The sequence below is a fragment of the Carlito syrichta genome, unplaced genomic scaffold, assembly GCF_000164805.1.
Source record: "Carlito syrichta isolate Samal-C Ts95f unplaced genomic scaffold, Tarsius_syrichta-2.0.1 Scaffold316362, whole genome shotgun sequence".
In the NCBI taxonomy this organism is placed as follows: domain Eukaryota; kingdom Metazoa; phylum Chordata; class Mammalia; order Primates; family Tarsiidae; genus Carlito; species Carlito syrichta.
The window spans coordinates 859,779-883,611 of record NW_007260458.1 but is presented as its reverse complement, the minus strand read 5'-3'; the positions used below and the strand labels follow the sequence as shown (position 1 = coordinate 883,611).

The 23,833-nt window shown below is 42.9% G+C and overlaps 1 protein-coding gene and 1 pseudogene across 1 annotated transcript; one reads left to right on the top strand and one right to left on the bottom strand.

Annotated features, from left to right (window-relative positions):
• Positions 1-10,197: 10,197 nt before the first annotated feature.
• LRRC8D (leucine rich repeat containing 8 family member D) lies at positions 10,198-13,142 on the bottom strand. The gene has a single exon (XM_008074181.2). The coding sequence runs from the start codon at positions 13,132-13,134 to the stop codon at positions 10,558-10,560; it is 2,577 nt and encodes an 858-aa protein (XP_008072372.1). The 5' UTR covers positions 13,135-13,142; the 3' UTR covers positions 10,198-10,557.
• A 9,181-nt stretch (positions 13,143-22,323) lies between these two features.
• Positions 22,324-23,153, top strand: LOC103276742 (annotated as a pseudogene).
• The last annotated feature ends 680 nt before the right edge of the window (positions 23,154-23,833 follow it).

Genomic DNA, 23,833 nt, shown 5'->3' with positions numbered 1-23,833 from the left:
GCCACTGCACTCCAGTCTGGGCGACAGAGTGAGACTCCAACTCAAAAAAAAAAAGAGGTGAGGTCTCGCCAAGGTGCCCAGGCTGGTCTTGAACCTGTGGGTTCAGGCAGTCCTCTCACTTTGGCCTCCCAAAGTGCTGGGATTATAGGTGTGAGCCATCACGCCTGGCCCGTTTTTTAGCCTATTCAAGAAGATGGAGAATCACCCCTGGGACCACAAATAGTTGGTCATTTGTTTCCTTTGAAGAGTTCATTTAAAAAAAAAAAAAAATATATATATATATGTACACACACACGCACACATATATATATGTGCGTGTGTATATATGTGTGTGTGTGTGTGCGTATATTTTTGAAATACCTGTTCTATACAATCCTAAGTTTACAAAACAGATGACTAAGGGTTTGAACCATTTGCAAAACAAAAAGAACCTTTTCTTTTGTTCATCTGGGTTAGGTTCTCTGGAACTCAGGAAAAAAGCACTTTTCCACGGTGTTTAAAAAATGTATCCATTGGTTACAGCAAAGCATACTTGCCCTTTAGACAGAATGCTCACGTGAATAGTATTCCATTCAACTAACATTCAGCATCTTTGCCTACCAAAGAAGAAAAAAAAAATGCTTAAATACCTTAGTATAAGTTTCAAATTAACCAAAAAAGAAATACAAAATACTGGTCAGCACAGCAACAAATTCTTTATTTCTTGTACGGCTATAATAGTCAACATTCCTTATTGAGGACTGCTGTGGTTTGAATGTGTCCTCCAGTGTTCATGTGTTGGAAACTTAATCCTCCATGCAAAAGTGTTGAGAGGTGGAAGCTCGAACATGTGTTTGGGTCATCGGAGCTCTGGCCTCATGAATGGATTACGTCACAGGAGTGAGTTCCTGATAAAAGGATGGATTTGGCCCTCTTTTTCTTCTTTGGCTCTTTGGTTCTCTTGCCCTCTCATCTTCCATGATGGGATGATGCAGCATGAAAGCCAACACCTTGATATCGAACTTCCTATTGCCTCCAGATCTGTGAAAAATAAGTTTCTTTTCTTTACAAATGACCCAGTCTGTGGTATTCTGTTATAGCAACACAAAGCAGAATAAGTTGAAGACTCCATAAATCAGGCCAAGACAGAGTTCTTAGCATCTATTATTTGGAAATCTGTCTTCAGGCCTTTTGCCAGATGGGTCCATTGGGTCTATCCCAAGTTTAAAGAACTACTTAGAAACAATCATAATCAACCAAAGAAGCTTCTTAATATTACAATGTATGAATATTCCTATTTCCTAAGCAAAATGAACAAATTAACACATGCATGAAAAGCTATTTGTGAGTATGAAGTCACTAATAACTTGTCTTTGCTGTTTTTTGAAAGCAAAAGCACAGTTAGTTCTTACTTGGGCAGTATCTATTTCCTGAGTTCTGGTATAATCTTCTATTTGCATAGTCTTATTTTTAATTTTTGCTGATGGACACATCTCCCAAATATCTTAGAAACTACTAATGAAAACGACTTAAATGTACAAAGTACTCGACCTGCCAGGCATTGTCCTAAGCACTTCATATGTGTTAACTCATTTAATCTACACAGTGATGCTAAAAGATTAATACTATCATTAATCCAAGTTCACAGATAAGAAAGCAAAGGCACACTTGTGTTAAGTGACTTGGCTTTGAGAGGCAGCAACCACCATATTCTGCTGCATCTCAGTTCCAGTGAGCAAAAGCAGGTGGCTGAGCTGCTGCTTATACATAAGGAGCTATGTCTTAGAAAATTAATTTAACTTCATACTGTGAGGAGGACTTTACCAACTAAGAACTCAGTATGAGTAAACATGTACCTCTTGCGATCTTCTCAAAAGCAACTGTAATAGTGCACACATGTTCTTTGCTATGCCTTTAGCTCTGGCGGGTGGGAGAACTAAGACCATCCTTTGAATGTGTCATTGTGCTAATTCTGTAAATAATGCAATAACTGTTTACCATATTTTAAGACATCTCCACCCCTTTCCTGGCCTCCTCTGTAGTCTGCCTTATTTTTCTGTCAGCAGACTTTTGTGGTCGCTTCTTGACTCTAATTTTAGTCCTTGTGAATGAGAAGATTCTCTTGCTTATATTAATCATCTATGAATTGTGTTAGGCTTGTAAAAGCTCTGCTCACTTTTACCAGGAGTCAAAGATACAAAACACACTCATGTGTTTCTCAATTGACAATTCATGTTTTGGTGAAAATTTGTGCTGCTAAATTGGAGCTCATTTGAGGTATCAGAGCAAATTACAACAGATAAAGGAGGAAGAAAGGCCTACAACAACAAAAAATCAAAACATTCTGAAGCCTTAGAAATGCAAATCTGGAGGGGGTACATATGTACCAGCAGGGATGGGAATGTTAGTTTCCGTCATTCTTCTTTCTTTATTCTAAGCAGTTTCTTCTCTGTGAAACTGGGTCTTTCCTCCCCACGGACCACAAATATTTTATTCTTGTCCTAGCCCAGATGGTGGAGCACAGTGACCATCAAGAGAAAAAGAAGAGATCCAGTAAAAATAAAGGTCAGGACGATGCAGGCGCCTAGTGCCGCCTCGGTTGGTAATAGCCTGAGAATCCGTGTTTGAAATGCCATGCTGGAAAGAAAAGTCACATTTGCCTGGAGGGCCTAGCAAATGTTACAGTGCTTTCTGGCACCCACCTTTCTGGGTCTGTTGAATGTCACTCTCCACCACACGGAGTCTACATCAAATAGCTGAGACAGAGCTTTCTCATTTCTGAGTAAATGACCATGAGTCAAGGCGGTCATGCTTTTAACATTTAGTGAGGGAAAATAATTACATTACCTTGGGTGGATTGCCCTTTCATGACTGTCAACAGCCTAGCAACAGAGGAAACAAGTTGTAACGCTAAGGACAGATGCTGAGACACATCAAAAACTTCTCTCTAATGCTAAAGCATGAAGAAAAACCCTAGCTTGAGGCATATTTATGTAACCGGATGTCAACACAGATTTCAAAACATCTTTCTGAATTGCTGACAGAACACCAGTCATCTGCTGTGTATTTTAATGGAAGGGCATAAACTCTGAATGCAGGCACGCCTTCGTTTGAGACTAGTATCTGCTGCTTACAACATGGAACCAGAGATGTGAGCCTCTTAGAGTCACAGTTTGCTCATCTCTTAAATGGAGATGCCTTTCTGCTAGTGGTCTTGTGAGGATTAAATAAGATATGCACATATCTCTGACGCAGCAGTGTCTTTGTCTCCTGCTGACTGGGTGACTTCATAGTTCCTTCATCTGTAAAATGGGGATAATTCACATCTCTCTGATCAGCTGCTATGTGAGTCCAGTGCCCACTGGGCATAAAGTTGGAGCTAGTATGATTCCTATTTATATCATTCAATCCACTTTTTCTTTGAGTTGGAGTCTCACTCTGTCGCCCAGACTGGAGTGCAGTGGCTGCTTCTAGCCACCGCAGCCTCGACCTGCTGGGCTCCGGCAATCCTTCCGCCTCAGCCTTCCAAGTAGCCGGAATTACGGGCATGCGCTACCACGCCCAGCTGGTTTTTTGATTTATTGTAGAGATGAGGTCTTGCTGCCCAGGTGGGTCTCGAACCTGCGGGCTCAGGCAATCCACTCACCTCAGCCTCCCAAAGTGCTGGGATTACAGGCTGTGCCACCGAGCCCGGCTTGGAATTTTTTTTAAAAATAGAGACGAGGGTTTCAATAAGTTGACCAAGCTGGACTCCTGGGCTCAAGTGATCCTCCTGCCTCAGCCTCCCAAGTAGCCAGGACTACATGTGTGCACCATCTGGCCTAGCTTTTAATACACATTTTATTGTTTTCTGGGTGTCCACTGAAAATTCCATTCCTAAGGAAGGAGAGAATGCGTATTAGGGAAGGCAAGTATTCTCTGTCACAAATGGGAACAAAAGTAATGATAGTGTTATTGAGTACTTACTACGTGCCAGGCACAGTACCTTAAGTAAATCACCTCAGCCGGGCTTGGTAGCTCAGACTGTAATCCCAGCACTTTGGGAGGCCTGATCCTGTGGGTTCAAGATCAGCCCGGGCAACTTGGTGAGACCTCATCTCTACAATAAATAATAATAATTAAAAAATTAGCCGGGTGTGGTAGCGTGTGCCTGTAGTTCCTGCTACTTGGAAGGCTGAGGCGAAGAATCGCAGAGCCCAGCGGGTTGACTCTGAAGTGGTTGTGAGTGTGCCATTGCACTTCAGTCTGGGCGACAGAGAGAGACTTCAACTCAGGAAGAAAAAAAAAAGTAAATCACCTCATTCAATCATCACACACACACACACACACACACACACACACACACACAAAAGTTCATTTGATAGATGACTGTTTCCATTTACAGATGAAGAAATTAACACTCAGTGGCAAGCAGATTCCTCACAGTCATGTAGCTGGGGCAGAGGCAGGATACAGATCCAGGCACTCTTACTCTCAGAATCTTAGGAGTGACAGCAGGCAGGGCTGAGACAGTTTCTCCCATCAGAGGCTCCACAGCAGGTGGAGAGGAGGTGGATGAGACAGTGGAAGAAAACTTTCCAGGACTGACAATAAGCAAAGAATCTCATGGATTGCTACAAGAAAGTCAATGCTTACCTGGGACAGTTTATACATCTTACTTCCAGAGGCAAAAGATGAGGACGGACCACCTATCATTGGCTTTGTGAGTCAAGGGGCTTATTTCAGCGGTGTGACTGTCACCCCAGGCTATGCCAGACTTGAAAGGCAGGATGGTTCGCTGCCTGCTGGTATCCAGACCCCCTAGCTTCGGCCTCCCTGTCCCCACCCACCCCAGCAGATACCACCCTGAATACCTGGCACACTTGCGTAGGAGAGCCACAGCTGGCCACGACCAGACGGGGCCACTTCTTTGTGTGGCAGTCACAAGTTAGAGGACATTTGAAAATTGACTTCCAGGGGTTTGCTCTCTTCCACCCCTCCCCTTCTTCTTTTCATGAAAGGGGCTTTTTGTTAGTACAGGCTTTATTTGGGGATTCAGTTGATAAAGGGACCATTTTATTGGAATGAATGACTGACGCAAGTGCTGCCAGAAATCTTAGAGAGAGGACAGCGCTCTGGCTTTTATTCAGCAAGGTGAATGGAAATAACTACTGGGCGTTGGTCCCAAGGGCACTTTGGAGTTTGTGGCCATCAGCAAACTAAGCAAGTTTGGTTACTGGTTGAAGTAGAGACCAGGGAAGACAGTCAGAGAAAGTACTAGAGACAACAGTAATAAAATATAAGACTTCTTTACATATGAAAAATGTCAAACAGTCAGGACCTGCTGACCAGGAATTAAAAAGAATGAGCTCTTTCTGCCTGTTAAATTCTGCCTTTTTAAGTTGCTAAATCTCCACAACTAAGAATGAGATCCCTGTAACAATTTCAATGCATCTTTCTCAACACTTGAGTCAATCCTCTCTGCCAAGCCAACTGAACACTGGTGGAAAAAAGCTGAAAAGTCACAAGTAGGCCAGGCATGGTGGCTCATGCCTGTAATCCCAGCATTTAGGGAGGCTGAGGTGGGAGAATTGCTTGAACCCAGAAGTTCAAGATCAGCATAGGCAATATAGCGGGACGGTGTCTCTACAGAAAATCAAAAAATTAGCCGGCGTGGTGGCATACGTATGTATTCCCAGCTATTCAGGAGGCTGGGGTGGTAAGATCACCTGAGTCCAGGTCAAGGTTATGCGCTGTGATTGTACCACTGCACTCCAGCCTGGGCAACAGAGACCCTGATCAAAACAAACACACAATACAGCCACAAGTAAACTGAGTTCTCCCAGACTTCAGACTTTGTGGGACTCACTCTGATATGAAATATTTAAAGACACTTTAAAACAATTTTCTTCAGATGTGCGCTTAAGAGACTTTGTAGGAAAGATAAGAAAATACTATTAAGCCAAATCTTGTACATCCTAACTTGCTTTTCCCCATGTCTGTTGCCTGTGATGCCAAAATAAATTCATGACACAGGGGTTGACAGCATATTTGGGCCTACAACTCTCTTATCTGTTGTTTTGTTGAGATTCTAAAACCCAGTATACTTCAAATCTATGAAGCGAGTCAGCATTTCTGAAGAAATCTCTCTCTCTCTCTTTTTTTTGAGTCGGAGTCTCACTGTCGCCCAGACTGGAGTGCAGTGGCCGCTCCCGGTCACCGCAGCCTCGACCTGCTGGGCTTCGGCGATCCTTCCGCCTCGGCCTTCCAAGTAGATGGAACTACAGGCGCACACCACCACGCCCGGCTAATTTTTTTGATTTATTGTAGAGATGAGGTCTTGCTGCCCAGGCGGGTCTCGAACCCGTGGGCTCAGGCAATCTACTCACCTCAGCCTCCCAAAGGCGCGGGATTACAGGCTGAGCCACCAAGCCCGGCTGAAATCTTTTAGAATATTTATATTTGCAAATAGTGGCATGGAATATGGAATTTCAATCAAGTGACTGTGAACTCTGTAGAGTTCAAGGAAATCACTAAGGGCTGATGAAGTCAGTAGATACTTGGGTAAGAGAAGAGGGTACCCCTTGATACTGTTTGAAGGTACTTAACACCAACCAATTCCAAATGACTGAACCCCAAGTACTGATTAGAAAAGAGAAGCTTATGGGTAGAGCTGTCAGTGGCCAAGCTTTGAGGGTGTCATGCACATTCCAGTCCCTAAAGAATGGCTCTTCTCTGAAAAGCAAGGTGAGCATGGGCATCCCGCCACCTCTGCCCTTCAAAAGCAGCATTCCCTTGTTTTAAGAATGAAAGACAACCCATTGAGATGTATACCTTAAACGCATACGGCTTTTAATATGCCAATCATACTTCAATAAAGTGCTTTTTTAAAAAAGAAAGAAGAGTCTCCTAATCCCTAAAGCAAAGATCATAGGATCTGGCTTACTTATCTCACAATTAAGATTGTGTGGCAACTTTCTAAAAATGCTGTGTCAACTTCAAGTGGTGGCATCACTAGGCAGGGAGTACGGCACCGTAAGTGGCTAATGTGAGGGATACATCCAAGACTGTTTCAGTATAAAACCCGAGACTCTTTTTTTTTTTTTTTTGAGTTGGAGTCTCACTCTGTCGCCCAGACTGGAGTGCAGTGGCCGCTTCCGGCCACCGCAGCCTCGACCTGCTGGGCTCCGGCGATCCTTCCGCCTCAGCCTTCCAAGTAGCCAGAATTACAGGCATGCGCTACCACGCCCGGCTGATTTTTTGATTTATTGTAGAGATGAGGTCTCGCTGCCCAGGCAGGTCTCGAACCTGCGGGCTCAGGCAATCCACTCACCTCAGCCTCCCAAAGGCGTGGGATTACAGGCTGAGCCACAGAGCCCAGCTCTGAGACTCCTCTTTAACTGAATTCACCTCCCCTGTCATTATGCATTCACGCAGATTCTGTACACCTTCTACAGGGGTGCCAAAAATATATATATACACACATTTTAAAGTATGACATTTGTTCAAAAGATGGTGTTAATCAAAAGAATGCTAGCATCACCATGTGAGAGACAGGACAGTCAAAGAAAATGGCGTAAGCACAGTTGCGTGAACATCATACTACACATTGTTACCGTAATTTAATTCAACTTTGAAAAGTAAAATACTCTTAACATCTCTTAAAATATGTGTATGTAGCCGGGCTCAGTAGCTCAGCCTATAATCCCGCGCCTTTGGGAGGCTGAGGTGAGTGGATTGCTTGAGCCCGCGGGTTCGAGACCCGCCTGGGCAGCGAGACCTCATCTCTACAATAAATCAGAAATCAGCTGGGTATGGTAGCACACGCCTGTAGTTCCAGCTACTCGGAAAGCTGAGGCGGAAGGATCGCCGGATCCCAGTGGGTCGAGGCTGCGGTGGCCGGGAGCGGCCACTGCACTCCAGTCTGGGTGACGGAGTAAAACTCCAACTCAAAAAAAAAAAAAAAAAGTGTGTATGTTTTTTGGGCACTCCCGGTATATTACAATAGCAATTATACATGTTATTTGCATAGTCAGTATGTGTTTTTCCAATTTGCTATATAAAAGCTTTCTTTTTTTTAGTTGGAGTCTCACTCTGTCACCCAGGCTAGAGTGCAGTGGCACACTCACGGCCACCACAGCCTCGATCTGCTGGGCTCAGGTGATCCTTCTGCCTCAGTCTTCCAAGTAGCTGGAACTACAGGTGTGTGCCACCATGCCTGGCTAAGTTTTTTGGTTTATTGTAGAGACAAGGTCTCTCCATGTTGCCCAGGCTGGTCTCGAACCTCTGTACTCAGGCAATCCTCTCACCTCAGCCTCCCAAAGTACTGGGATTACAGGCTTGAGTCACTATGCCCAGCCTATACAAAAGCTCTAAGCAGCCAGGAACTTATTCAAACACTGAATTCCCCACTACCCCACCTTGCACTGGGGCAGGCACAAAGCAGGTGCATAATCAATACTTGTGACATTAATGAATGTTGAGATAACTGGAAGACATGTATATGGAAGAGAATTGGCTTGTGCTAAAACTTTGCCATTATACTTTGTCTGATTTTCCAAACTTGGCCCTTTTATTAAAAAAATGTTTTTGTTTTGTTTTAGTTGGGGTCTCACTATATCATTGCCCAGGCTGAAGTGTGGTAGCATGATCATGGCTACCTCAGCCTTAAGTTCCTGGGTTCAGGCAATCCTTCTGCCTCAGCCACCTGAGTAGCTGGGACTACAGGTGCATGCCATCAAGCTTGGTTCACTTTTATTATTAGGTTTTGTTTTTTTTTGAGTTGGAGTCTCACTCTGTCACCCAGGCTGGAGTACAGTGGCACACTCATAGCAACCCCAGCCTCGACCTGCTGGGCTCTGGCAATCCTTCCACCTCAGCCTTCCAAGTAGCCAGAACTACAGGCGTGCACTACCACGCACAGCTAAGCTTTGAGTTATTGTAGAGACTAGTTCCTAGTTCAGCTTGCTGAGTTGCCCAGGCTGGTCTCACCCTGGCCTCCCAAAGTGCTGGGATAATAGGCTGAGCCATTGAGCCTGGCCTACTATTTTTTAAAATAAGCTCGTCCTCTACCTCAAGCCTTTTAGGAGAAGTGGCCAGGATGCTGGAGCTGGGCCTAGTTCCTAGTTCAGCTTCAGTGGCTGAAGCCTCTTCTGTTAGTAATAATACTTCTCAGAGTATTTGCAAGCTGTATAGTAAAGATCCACTTCCACTGACCATAGGCCAGTACCCCAGAGGTCAGTTTTGGGGAGGAAAGCAAAGATATAAGTCCATTTTCCCACATTCTCTGCAAAATCCTTCAAGCTGTGCTTAGGAGTGACAAGAGAAAGTCCAGTGTGTCATTAGGTGACAGCATTCTTTTATTGAGAGAACAATAGTTTGTCATCCAGAGTGCCAAATAGTTCTTTTGAAAAAAACAAACAAACAAAAAAACACTCCTCTGAGGCCTATAAAAAACACTTTTGAGCTAATAACCAAACAGGTGGCAGAGAATTTTATTTTTCTAAGATTGCTTTAGACACATTGTAAGTTAGAGAAAGGACAACTATGATCTAAGAAGTGTCTTCTGCCAGCATTTCCCTGGAAATGCTTTGTAGGTGCAGACAAACATAGAAAATACAGCTTGTCGCTAAGAAAGTTAGAGCTTTCCAACACAACGGACTTAAAGTCTGATTTTTCCCACCAACAGTGAAAAGGGCAAGACATTAAATACTTGCTTTGCTTTTGTGCTGCTTTCTTCCAAATGGTGATACTGGAAGGTTGTATTGATCAATATGTCATGAAAATGTTAATTTTGGTTGTAAATAAATTTATTAAAAAAAACCACTTTCTATTTATTGGCAACCCTATATTATTGGTACAAAAATTTACCACATAATCACTCCACCTATGTAAAAAAAAAAAAAAAAAAGCTGCTATTGATAAATGTGATATTTAATTTTTTCTTATTATTTATTCTTAAAAAATAAATAACCCCTCCAACAATCCACATACCTTTGCTGCATTCCAGGTCTTTAAGAGTTTAAAATTTATGCCATGGGATTCTCAGAAGCAGCACTAGTAGTCACTATTATAAGAAGTGCTTATATGAGGTGCTTTAAATTAAAAAGGAAAGAAATCAATATTTTAGCAAATCTAAATTTACAAGTTTGGACCTGATGTGTCTGTCTTTAGTGGTCAGAGTTAAAGCGATATTGCACCAATTAAGCAAATTAAATCAAGACACCTCAAGAAAGGTGATATAGTAAGAAAATGTCGATTTAATCATTTACTTTAGCAGGCAAGCAATTTGTAAACATTCAGTAGCGGCAGCATCCAAGTTACAAACAATTTAAAAAGAACCAAGATTAGTGATTATAATTTTTTCTTCCCTTTCCCCAAAAGAAAAAAAAAAGTAAAAAGATTTGGAAATGAATGACTTAAGTCCCTACAAACATTGAACATTCAGTTATGTCTTCTATCAGCCTTCTATGCATCCTCTCTGTTTTATTTAAAAGATGTATCTACTCCTAAAATGCATTATCTTGTAATAACTTGTACGTGAGCATTTGCAATCTAGGAAGTTGTTCCTGCACATGGCCGTGCACGTATCATCGCAGTTTAAATCCCATTCGCAAAGGGAACATTTATGTCTTGATTCAATGCTTCTTTGACTTCGAGTGGCAGGGTGTCAAAAAGGTGATCTTCCACAACAAGCCCGCTTTTCTTGAGCATTCGACACTGGCCCAGCTGGGCTGGCAGGCGGTCCAAGCAGTTCCCCTTCAGCTCCAGCTGAGTAAGCTGGGAGAGCTGACCGATTTTCTCCGGGAGGGAGGCGATGCAGTTCTGCCCCAAGTTCAAAGTCCTCAACTTAATGCATTTAAACAATTGTTTTGGCAGAATGTCCACTTTGTTCCCAGTGATATGCAAATGCTGCAGGTTCTGAAGCAATCCTATTTCTATTGGAATCATTGAAATGTTGTTGTAGCTGACATCTAAGCATCTGAGTTTCTGTAAACTAAATACTGCCACGGGTAAGGATTCGAGCTTGTTGTTAGAGAAATAAAGTGACTCCAAGTTTTTGACATGGGTAATAGAGGGAGGAATGGTAACAATTTTGTTATGCCATAATTTTAAACAAGTCAGTCGTTTTAAATGCTGGAAACTGATGATCTCCTCAATTGTGCGTATGTTATTTGACTTTAAATCCAGTTCCTGTAAATTAGAGAGGCTGAAAATAGCATGTGGAATTCTCTCTAGTTCACAGTTCTGAAGTTCCAGCTCAGCGACATTCATCATTTTCTTAAGGCTGTTCAGTACCAAGAGTTTAGTGCCGTCATTATGAATGACTAACTTTGTAAGATGTGGAGCCACATCTGTAATGTTGGAGGGAACTTTGGTCAAATTGCTCTTCACGTGGAGAATCTTAAGGTGCCGCAGCTCTCGGAGAGATTCTAGTCCTATCATCTTATTGTTTTCAGAGTTCAAATTGCCTATCAAGTACAACTCTCGAAGGTTTTTGAGCAAGTACACCCAGGCAGGAATTTCAGCCACATCGGTGAACTTCACGTGAAGGCATCTCAAGTGATCGCGAAGAAAGCTAAAAGCAGTCTGTTCAACTTTTGCAGGGCAGTGACAGAGGTGGAGTTCTTGGAGATTTGTCATTTGAGAAATCTTAGCAGGAATTTTAGCCTCTGGAATCAGTTCAAGCTTTAGCACATCCAAGTCTGTGAGGTCAAAGACAGCGTCGGGCACTCCTGATAGCATGAACAGATGCAGCTCCTGCTTGTCCTGGGCATTGCGTGATACGTGCTGCCTGAGTTTTTCGAATGTCCACTCGTGGTTCAAACTAATTTCCCTAAGTTTATTTTCACTGACTTCTGACAAGAACACACCAAAACGCTTGGAATACAGCTGGTCATATTGGTCTACCATGTGTAGAAGGAACGCAAAATCGTTTTTGACATCAGGAATGTCACTGAAACTGCTCTCCTCTCTGACTTTTTCAAAAGAATATTCTTTCAGAGGTATCCTGAATAACCAGAAGAGGGTGTAGAGGCAGATAAAGCCATAAACACAAATTATGGATATGTAACTGATGAGAAGCTTTTTCAACATGTAAGCCATATTGTGGGTGCACTCAAATACCTCGTAGCCTGTCAGATGCTCGACTTTTGGCTTGCAGACGTGTTCAAAGCTGATTGCATTGACAAAGTTCGCAGTATAACAGAGAATAAAAATGAACTTGGCTGTTTTGATAACTGTTTGGACCACGTAGAGTTTATAGATCAAGTCACTATCTTCCACATGGGCACGGAACTTCCTCACTTTCTCAAACAGGGCTTTGGCCTGTTCTCCATCTTTTTTATCCAGGATGGTCATGCTGGGAACTTCAATCACAGGTTTCTCAGCTGAAAATTTGAAGCCAGTTTTGTTGATCATGGGAGTACTGGCACTGGGGCTCCCTTCATCGCTGCTGGTAGACACATGCTTTGGTAGAGTCTGGGCACCTGTTATTCTCTGCTTGTTTTCCTCTGAGTCTTCACATGCTGTCTCAGACAACGCTTTAGTAGTCCAAGGAGATTCAAAGCACTTTCCTAATATCGAAACAAAGTGTTCTACTTTTGAGCATGTTTTGGGATACTTGAACCAAAAGTTGCTACTGACCATGAGAATAATAGTATGTATAAGAGCAAGGTACGGAAAGTACTTAGAATACCATGGAAGGGCCAGATGGTAACACATCTGATTAATAAATACATATTGCTGAAAATCCAAGTTTGTTTTTCTGCCTGTTGGATCTTTCTTCTCTTTCTTTGCCTCCTGATTTGGAACTGTGGAATCTGTGCGAGGGTATGTGGCTCTGAGAGGTATGTCAGGTGTCACAGCAGATGTCCCAAAGGAAACATCATTTGCCATCCGCCCGGCTTGGTCTTGGTTAGTGGCTGCTTCCATCTTCGGGATGTCAGTGGTGACGTCGGCATTTCCTGGTGGTGTATGTGCCTTTGAATTTACAGGAGATGGCAACACTGGCAAGCAGACCACCTGATCTTTGGTAAGTTGCATGGTTCCTGCAAAGATGGCTACCATCAACATAACAACAGCCAGGTAATCCATAAATACATCCCACCATGGTTTCAGGATTCGGTAAGTTGGTTGAATGTCATTAAGTGATGCAACTTCCGCAAGGGTAAACATTCCTAGAAAACAAGAAAACAAAAGACATCGTTAGAGAGCTGCAAGTAAAAACAGAAAATGAAAAAACCAAAAACCAAAATATCTGTGCCTGCTCCAAACTAAAGTTTTCTCATCCAGTTCCTGTTTTTTTGTTTGTTTGTTTGTTTTTTGAGAAAGCAGGATTTATTGAGAGGATATAAAAGCTCCCAGAGCAGAGGGGACCCTAGGAGTTGCCAAGGTCCTCTTTTTTTAATCCACATAAGTGTAGTAGAAAATAAATTAAAAGGAACTTATATAGCTTTTCTGTCCTAGTGCAAGGGAAGCAAAAAAAAAAAAGGGGGGGGGGAATGATCACATTCTAGGTAAGAAGCAATGACAGCCTGCACGAAATCTGTAGCGGTAAGCTTCAAGTGGAACGTGAAGGAAGATATGAGAACTGGATGGCATTTGTTGCAGACTGGACTGATTTTAGGTTGAGAATGGAGTTTTAGGGAGGAGATGGGACAACTCCTATTTTGTATAAGCAAAAATTGAAGGGACTGTTAAACTCTGGATAGCCTTATCCTCTAGACTTAGTCCTAACACTTCCTGTTGGTGTGACCTTTCAGCCTTGTATTTCCCATCTGAATAATAGGGATGTAAACTTCTTTTTTTTTTTTTTTCGAGTTGGAGTTTTACTCTGTTGCCCAGGCTGGAGTGCAGTGGCCGCTTCCGGCCACCGCAGCCTCGACCTACTGGGCTCCAGCGATCCTTCCGCCTTAGCCTTCCGAGTAGCCGGAATTACAGGCGCGCGCTACCACGCCCGGCTAATTTTTTGATTTATTGTAGAGATGAGGTCTCGCTGCCCAGGCGGGTCTCAAACCCGCGGGCTCAGGCAATCCACTCACCTCAGCCTCCCAAAGGCGCGGGATTACAGGCTGAGCCACCGAGACCAGCTGGGGATGAAAACTTCTAAGGGTTCTTGAAAAGGTTAGATTATGATTGTGAAGCTCTCAGCACACTCCGTGGCCACAAGTCAATATTTGCTAGCTGTTTACATTACACTGTGGAAGTGTCTGTCCCATGGGTTGTTGAAATTAAGGGTCTGGAGTTTAAGAGGAGTCTTAATATACATACTTGGGTTTTATCGATATATGTAGCTAAAACTCTGGCCTTTGATTCAGTGCTTATGGAAAGTATGTGAATTCAGAAGAGGCTGGAGACCAGGAGGTCACGGATAACGAGTCATGGTGATGCTGAATAAGCCAGGACCAATAAGACCTGTGATCTGTACCAAAGCAGGTGACCCTAGCAGCAACAAAGGGAGCCCTGGTGCCGGGACACTTGAAGATGTGGTCACCATCTACTACCAGCGGCCAGCTTTATAGGGCCGGAGCTAGTTTATACAAATAATAAAGTACAAGAACAATCATTCTGGAAGTAACCAAGAAAAACATGATGTTTAATGTGGCAATGAATGAGAATGGGCTTCTATGATCATGCACATAGCTAAATGTTTATCTTCTGGGGTTTTAGAGTTTCAGCTTCTTGAGTAACAACACTACATATTCTGCTTTCTCAGAAAATTCTTAGGTTCCAATATTCATATATAAAGTGATTTATTTCTTTAAAAAAAAACTAGTAAATGACAAACCACAAAAGGCAAGGCAAGAACCCAAGATTTTGAGAATGCAACAACTTTTTGAAATGAGAGAAGGAAGGCAGATTTTTAACTATTCATGTTAAAGTTGGAATACTGTGGCTGAGGAAGATTTCGAAGCTGACTCTGGTTTCAGTAGGAAACCGTGCTGTGATGACTAGTGTCTTTCGAGGATGACACAATGGAGAGGGGAGGCATTAATAGTCTGCTCTTTCTCTCTGTTTTAAAGTCTCTGAAAGCAGAAGCCAGATGTAACTTTTTTGAAATCCTTCCACATACCTAGTATTGTACAGAGCAAGCACATAAAATTTATTTATTTATTTATTTATTTATTGAATTGGAGTCTCACTCTGTCACCCAGACTGGAGTGTAGTGGCATGTTCCCGGCCACTGCAGCCTCGACCTGCTGGGCTCCGGCGATCCTTCCGCCTCAGCCTTCCAGGTAGCTGGAACTACAGGCATGTGCTACCACGTCCGGCTAATTTTTTGATTTTATTGTAGAGATGAGGTCTCACCAAGTTTCCCAGGCAGGTCTCGAACCTGTGGGGTCAGGCAATCCATTCACTTCAGCCTCTCAAAGCGCAGGGATTACAGGCTGAGCCGCCGAGCCCAGCTCATAAAATTTATTAATAGAATACAGTGAATATTTGTAACAATCGTTCTCACATATGTAGGTAATTTTGTAAATGAAATATCTCTTATATAAATAGGTAAACACAAGCCTGAGAATTCTAAACATAAAACTATTAGAAATCACATTCCCTGACTTTTAGGCTTAAGTATGAAATACTGGGTATCCAGTTTCTGTGAAAAAAAAAAAAAAATCACCCAGAAAGTGAAGAAAAAAAAAAATTTGTACCTTAGTAGGGGAAGTGGAAGATTTGAATCCCCTTTTATTTTGAGCTCCTATATTTTGCATGGATTTTGCTTTCATGAGTAGCTGGGAACCTAAGCAGGAAGAAAGGCTACTGGGGTCATAGCAAATCAAATGAAAAACAGCTCAATCTCATGTCCTTGAGCTCTTCAGTCCTTACCTAGAATGCACCAAATAAAGCAGCAAGCCCCACATTACAGAGCGACTCTTACTTCATGTGCAGACACTGGAGAATACACCTCACACAGGTTTGTTCCTGGCAAGGAACATACGGTCACACCCAGGGTAATGGAAAATGGATTTTTTTTTTGTTTTAAGCCCATAGCCCTTCTTTCTAGTAGGATTTTTCTTTGCTCTTCAAGTATAGTCAAACACTGCCTAATAACGTTTGGCCAACAATGGACTGCATATATGAAGGTGGTTTTGTAAGAGTATAATGAAGCAGGTATAGAAACCTGATAGAAGGCACCAGATATTGGCATTGCAGATTAAGTAGGGGAAATGGCCGGGCTGGGTGGCTCAGCCTGTAATCCTGCGCTTTGGGAGGCTGAGGTGAGTGGATTGCCTGAGCCCGCGGATTCGAGACCCGCCTGGGCAACTCGGCAAGACCTCATCTCTACAATAAATCAAAAAATCAGCTGGCATGGTAGCGCTGGCTACTCGGAAGGCTGAGGAAGAAGGATCGCCGGAGGCCAGTAGGTCGAGGCTGCAGTGGCCGGGAGCGGCCACTGCATTCCAGTCTGGGTGACAGAGTGAGACTCCAACTCAAAAAAAAAAAAAAAAAAAAAAAGTAGGGGAAATGACTGATATTTGGTCACGGGGCTGGGATATTTGATTTTCCATATGAAAATATACACACACTGCCAGGCACGGTGGCTCGCGCCTGTGATCCCAGCACTCTGGGAGGCGGAGGCGAGAGAATTGCCTGCTTAGGGATTCAAGATCAGCCTGAGAGACATGATGAGACCTTGTCTCTACAATAAAATAAAAAAAAATTAGATGGGTGTGGTGGCACACGCCTGTAGTTTCAGCTACTTGGAAAGCTGAGGCAGAAGGATAGCCTGAGCCCAGCAGGCTAAGGCTGCAGTAGTCATGAGCATGCCACTGCACTCCAGTCTGGGCAACAGAGTGAGACTCTGACTCAAAAAAAAAAGAAAAGAAAAGAAGCCACACACACACACACACACACACACACACACACACACACACACAAACACACCATCTAGGTTTGTGTAAGTGCACTCTATGATGTTTCCACAACAATGAAATTGCTTAATAACACATTCTCAGAAGGTGTCTTGTCATTAAGCAACCCATGGCTGTAGTTGTATCAGGGTCTAGATACAATAGATAATGCTAAGTGATCAAGAGAAGCCAGGGTGGTTCTAGAGAAGCCGGGATGTTTGGGTTGGATGAATGAGGGAGAAGTGGAAACCCCTTTCGTCTCCAAACCTGCTAAGCTCTAGGTAGATAACTTCCTCCCGTTTCTCCAACAAGCCCTTCTTTCCCTTGTGTTCAGTCCCTCCTACACTTTGTTTCCTCTGCTTTGAAAACTTCCTCCACACTCCCCTTTATTAGGCTATCAGGTTTCTGTGGCCTTCTTCAGAAAGATTCCCTGACCCCCAGTCTGGGTGAGGCACTTCTCTGATGTGCTCTCACAGACCTCTGTACCTCTCCCATCACAGCTCGCATCACACTGCGTTAACTTGTGACTCATCAGTTCAATGAGAATTGTCCCATCCATCCAACACCTAACATATATATATCCAAAGTGCTCAATCAGTAAAATAATGTATGTGATCTTGATCACCATCTTCAGCATCGTAGAAACTCCTTGAGAACATTTATTAACATTTATGAGGGCCGGGCTCAGTGGCTCGGCCTGTAATCCCAGCACTTTGAGAGGCCTAGGTGAGTGGACTGTCTGAGCCCGCAGGTTTGAGACCCACCTGGGCAACTTGGCGAGACCTCATCTCTACAATAAATCAAAAATTAGCCGGGCGTGGTAGCACGCACCTGTAGTTCTAGCTACTTGGAAGGCTGAGGCGGAAAGATCGCCGCAGACCAGCAGGTTGAGGCTGCGGTGGCCGGGAGCGGCCACTCCACTCCAGTCTGGGTGACAGAGTGAGACTCCAACTCAAAAAAAAAAAAAAAAAAGTATGTGTCACACTGCGTAGAGGAGCATTTTATTAAACTGAATTGCTACCACAAAGTCACCCGGGCCTATGCAAGAATAAAAACTCTAAGCCAGGTCTTAGCATAAAAATAAATAGTTAACGCCTTCACACAGTAGAGAATTGTGGGATTCTTGTTTCACAGCTGCCCAAGTTTCAATGGTGACTTTTAAGCACTTTGTACTCAGGACAGGCATTGATCTCAGGAGAGAGAAGAGGCGGATCACTTTCCCAGTGGAGGAAGAAAAAATTTAAAGGCTGTGGCAGCGAGTACAGCCACAGAATACTGACACTTTGCACATGGTCATCAGTTTGGGCCCCACACTCCCGGCAAGCAGGATAACACCAAATAGCAGAGCAGCCTGTGACAACTCCAACCTCGAATGAATGCCTTTCCTCCAGTGCACTGTCTACTCTGCCACTCGCCACCCATAATGTTGCTGTGCCTTTGCCATTTCCTCCAGCCTCTTTTTCTTTTTGCTTCCGTTTGAACTCTGACTTATTCTTTAAATCCCAGCTCCTTTCCTTCAAATTCCCATCATATTGTCTAACGATAATCTGTTTCCAAGCCTGGTCTTTCCAACTAGATCTTGAGCTCCTGATGGGTGGAGACTAGGTCTTATTCACCTTTGTATCCACCACGACTGACTCCTGCCCTTGAATAACATAGAAAGCATTTAGTGATGATGATAATAATAATGATGACAGTAACAGCAGTTATTGGTTGTCATTTTCTTTCCATATATCAAGTTCTAAGAGCTTTACATCGGATACAATCCCCAGCTTTTCCTGAAAACAAGTATATGACTGTTTAGTTTAAGGTTTTGCAGGCTAAGGAAATGGCTCCATTTCCAAACGCTACACAATATAAAATTCACCAGAATTCCTAAAATTAAAAAGGTAGACAATGCTAAGTGACTGTGAGGATGTGGGAGAAATTAGAACTCAAACAGACACTGCTGGTGACAGTGCAAATATGTATACTCATACTGGGAGATTTTTAGTATTATCTACTAAAACTGAACATATGTGTATGCTATTACCCAGAAATTCTACTGCTAAGTGTAAGCCCCTGAGAAATATGGGTGTATATTCATCAAAAGACATGTATGAGAATGTTCCTAGCAGCACCATTTGTAATAACCCCAAACCGGAAGGTATCCAAATGCCTATCAACAGCAGAATTAAAAAAAAAAAAAAAAAATGGCACATCTACAAATTGGGATACTAGGCAGTCACAAGAACGAATGATCTGGTTACATAGTTGTGCTTGATTTGTGAAATGTGCTCTGTACATTCAGGCTATGTGCGTATGTTGGTATATACACTTTCACGTCAATTAAAAAATTAAAAAAAAAAGTTTTCAGAAAAACGGTAAGAGAAGTGACAACAGAAACAGCTGTCCTAGTAATGTGCCATTACACCAGGCTGATGCTTTGCCTTTGTCTGTTCCAAGGCACACCTAGGCTGGCGGGGGTCATCGGCCAGGGAAGCCTGTCTCTCAGACTCTGGTACAAAGGACTGATTTTGCCATAGAAAAGAAGGTGCAGAGGGAGGAACACACAGTGTCCAAAAGCTCTGCTGGAGAAAGCTGAACACACACAGGTGGAACAAGTGGAAACGCAGCCTGTATCCACTGAGCCTTCACAACATTACTCTAAGCAGCCAAAGTTGTATTTATCCTTGACAGGTAAAGAAACAGACTCACAGAAGTTAAATTGTGGAAGCTGGATAATTAGTAATGGAGTCCGCTTTTAAAAATCCCAACTAAGGCCAAAGCACAAGTTCTTTCTCCGAATTTCATTGCCTCTTTTTTTTCTTTTTCATGTGTGCAGTGCCTCATAGTTTGCAAAGTACTTTCCTACACAAGATCTCAATTGATTCTCACAATAACCCAGTGATCTAGGCATTGCCATTGCCCAAGAGTAGGATAAAACCTGAGGCACAAAAAGCTTAAATGACCTCCCTGAGCTAATTAAGTGAGCGAGCTCACAGAATCTTTCTCCTCCAAATCTCTTTTTCTCTACCACACATCGTCCAATAGCTGTGTTGCTGGCTAAGGGTTGGCTATTGAAGGAGGGAACTTCTCACCGTTGTCCTTAGCTTTGAGGAGACAGAGCAATGAAATTATGTAATCACCACCATCTCTAAGGCAACCCTCATGACATCCACACCGAATTCAAGAAAACCACCAGCCATGTTCCAGGCACCATGGAATGCAGAGAAGATGGAACGTAGTAGACCTTACCATCAAGGGGCTCCCAGTCTAATGGAGGATGATAAATCATAAGTGTATAATTACGACACAGTAAGTCAATTGCTCTGACCTGGTTAACAAAAAGTACACGAGATGCACAGGTCAGGACAAGCCCAAGTCGGCATATGGTAGTTGGGAGGACTTCACAGAGACATATTTTTTAAACTGAGACAGGAGGGTAGGGTGAGACATGAAGTGGTGGTGGGGGTGGGGGGTAGGGAATACAATTTTGACTGAAGAACAAAGGCACAGATAGGAGAGAAATGATGTGTTAGAGAATCTATAAATAATTCCGGTGCTATCCCAATATTAGTCATCTCATGGGTAAACCACGAAATGGAAACCCAAGCCTGATGATAAGTACAGGCCCAAGGAAGCATGCAGGCCATAAGGCAGAAAACTAGTACTTTTCTGCAATGTCAGCCACTGACGAACTCCTATCTCAAACACAGGACTTGAACGAATGTGCCTGTTATCCCATTTTACCCACCAAAAATAGGGGTAATGTCCCGTGCTCTTCCTATCTCCTAGGGAGTGTTTGAATGATTAATTAAATTAAAGATGCAGTGCCACTTTGAAAACAAAAGTTGCTTTTCACATATTGAGTGTGTATGTGTGTATAAAGTATATGAATTACATATTCATGGAAAATAGTGACTATGAGTACACTACGATACTCAAGTGACTTTCTAATGTGAAGTCAAGTCAATGAGAGGAGATCAGCACATGGCTTTCTGAATTCCTTATCTTGAAGTTTGATCTCCTTAGTGAATGAGTCAGAATGACTATAAATGGTTATCAGGGGATTTGTTTTTGTTTTTTAGCTGGAGAAAGGCACATTTAGTAAGTATTAATGGCATATATTCTTTGCTTTCTTCTTTATAAGTACATCTATTGCAAAGGACTTAAAAATTACATTAAGAGGAAGTAGATTTCACATTCCAAGGCTGCTCTTTGTCGATGGCAAGGATGAAAATCAGCTTAACATTCCTGTAAGCAAACATTTCTCATGGAAGTCAAGGAAGCTTTTTGTATTAGAACTGAAAGGGGGGAAGTTACTAGATTCTGGCTGGACAAAACTGAATCAGAAAATAACAGGGTTGACTCTAAATTCATTTGCGATTATGATCCTGTTTTCTTACTTGAATGTATGGGCAGTATTAATGGAATAAATCAGTAACAAATAAACCAGTTTCAAACATTAGGAGCTATGATGGTTGGACAAGTCTGTAAATATACTTAAAAAACATTGAGTTGCAGACCAAATGGGTGAAGTGTATGGTATGTAAATTTTATCTCAACAAAGCTGTTACAATGTGGGATCTAGAGATCAATCTTTGTTTGTTTTACTGCTTACACTGCCTTTCAACAGAAATAAAATAGTGAAAATAGATATGGTTGTAGCCTACTGCAGATGTTCATGCTAGTCTACATTCTAACTTCAAATATGCTTTTTAACTGATTGTTATGTTATTATTATTACACTAAGTTTGTTCTGAAGAGAAATCTTGATCATTTTATTTATCCTCTCTGATATGCTTCATCTATAAAAAGTTGATAATAATAACTACTTCACAGTGTCAAGTATTAGGAACACCTAGTTCAGGGTCTGGCACAAAGTAAGCCCCCAAAGATGCCTGCTGCATCTGATTGCAAAAAAAAAAAAAAGAGGAAGAAAAAGATGAAGAAGAATCACTGAGAAGAAAAGCAGCTCTGTCTTAGTCTTTAAGTCAAATGAGTAGGTCAATGTCTTGAATTTTGACTAGCATGCAGCACTACATACACAGAGTGATCCTGAAGTAAATGACTGATGATAAAAATGTGTTATTCCATTTCACTTCAGTTATTATTTTAGAAACACTTAAATTAAATTTACCTATATAGGAGAGTGCAAATTATGCTAGAAAGAGCACAACTCTTATCCCCAAGAGACCTGGAATCAAACCTTGCTCTTTGCTGTCACTTATTAGTAGCGTAAGTGTGAGTAACTTAGTGTCTGTTGGCAAACAGACATTAAAGTGACTGTTACTGGGAACACAGCAAAATTCTGGCACCAAAAGAGAAAAATATGATTATCTCAGTTAAAACTTAAAAAGTTAGGTCCATCTGCACAAGGAGGTCTTCAATTTGCCTATTAAAATGAAGAAGCCAAGTGGCTTTGAAATGTTATTTAAAACAACCAACAGGGGAAACTGTAGTGCTGGCGGGTGACTAGGTGTCTGCGGAGTCTAATCCAGCAGGAATCGAAGGCATCAGAGCCACCACCATGACTGTGGACAAGAGTAGCAAGATGCTGGAGCAATTGACTACAGGATGAGATGTATCCTGCTAGATGGCCAGATCTTCACTGGCACCTTCAAGGCTTTTGACAAACATATGAATTTGATCCTCTGTGACTGTCATGAGTTCAGGTAGATCAAGGCAAATAACTCCAAACAAGCAGAAAGGGAAGAGAAGCGAGTTTTCAGTCTGGTGCTGCTGCGAGGCAAGAATCTGGTCTCACTGACAGTAGAGGGACCACCTCCCAAAGACACTGGTATTGCCCGAGTGCCACTTGCTGGAGCGGCTGGGGGTCCAGGGATTGGTAGGGCTGCAGGCAGAGGGATCCCGGCTGGGGTTCCCATGCCCAAGGCTCCTGCAGGACTTGCTGGGCCAGTTCGTGGGGTTGGTGGCCCATCACAACAGGTGATGATCCCACAAGGAAGAGGCTGCTGCAGTTGCTGCCACAGATAGTATTGCAGGGGTCCTAACCCAGTACCCGCCTGGCCGTGGGGCTCCTCTCCCACTCATGGGCCGAGGGGCCCCTCCTCCAGGCATGATGGGCCCGCCTCCAGGTATGAGGTCTCCCATGGGTCCCCCAATGGGGATCCCTCCTGGAAGAAGGACTCCAATGGGCATGCCCCCTGGGGGATGTGACCACCCCCTCCCATACAAGGGCCCCCTCCCCCAGGAATGCACCTACCAAGGCCCTAGACTATCTTGCCCCTCCTCGGCTCCCTGCCTGTTTCCTGTAAGGCCGTACATAGTCCTTTTATCTCCTTGTGGCCTATGAAACTGGTTTATAATAAACTCTTAAGAGAATGTTAAAAAAAAAAACAACCAACAAACAAAAAAAGAGTTTAATGCATGAAGAAGCAAATGGCTTGATTAATCAATCTAACACTTGGTTTTTCACATAAGTATAAATTTCCTATCCAATAAAATACCAATTTTTATTTTTTGCGTGTAGAAAAAACAATCAACCTTCTTGGTAAAAATGGGTAAAGGGGAAAATATCCAAGAGAATCATGAGGATCAAATTTTCAAATCTTTCATTGAAATAAATCAAAGGAGGACAAATTAAAGTTTATGAAAAGCAGGCCAGGCTCGGTGGCTCAGCCTGTAATCCCAGTACTTTGGGAGGCCGAGGTGAGTGGATTGCCTGAGCCCGTGGGTTCAAGACCCGCCCGGGCAACTTGGCGAGATCTCGTCTCTAAAATAAATAAAAAATTAGCTGGGCATGGTAGCGCGCGCCTGTAGTTCCAGCTACTTGGAAGGCTGAGGAGGATCGCTGGAGCCCAGCAGGTCGAGGCTGCGGTGGCCGGGAGTGTGCCACTGTCCTCCAGTCTGGGCGACAGAGGGAGACTCCAACTCAAAAAAAAAAAAGAAAAAAGAAAAAAAAGCTGCTGCATCATTACAATAACTCCTCCCAACACTCAGTAGACACATAAGCACATAAGTATATGTACACACAGACACCACACCCAAATCAGATATCGAAAATTCATATGGTTAAG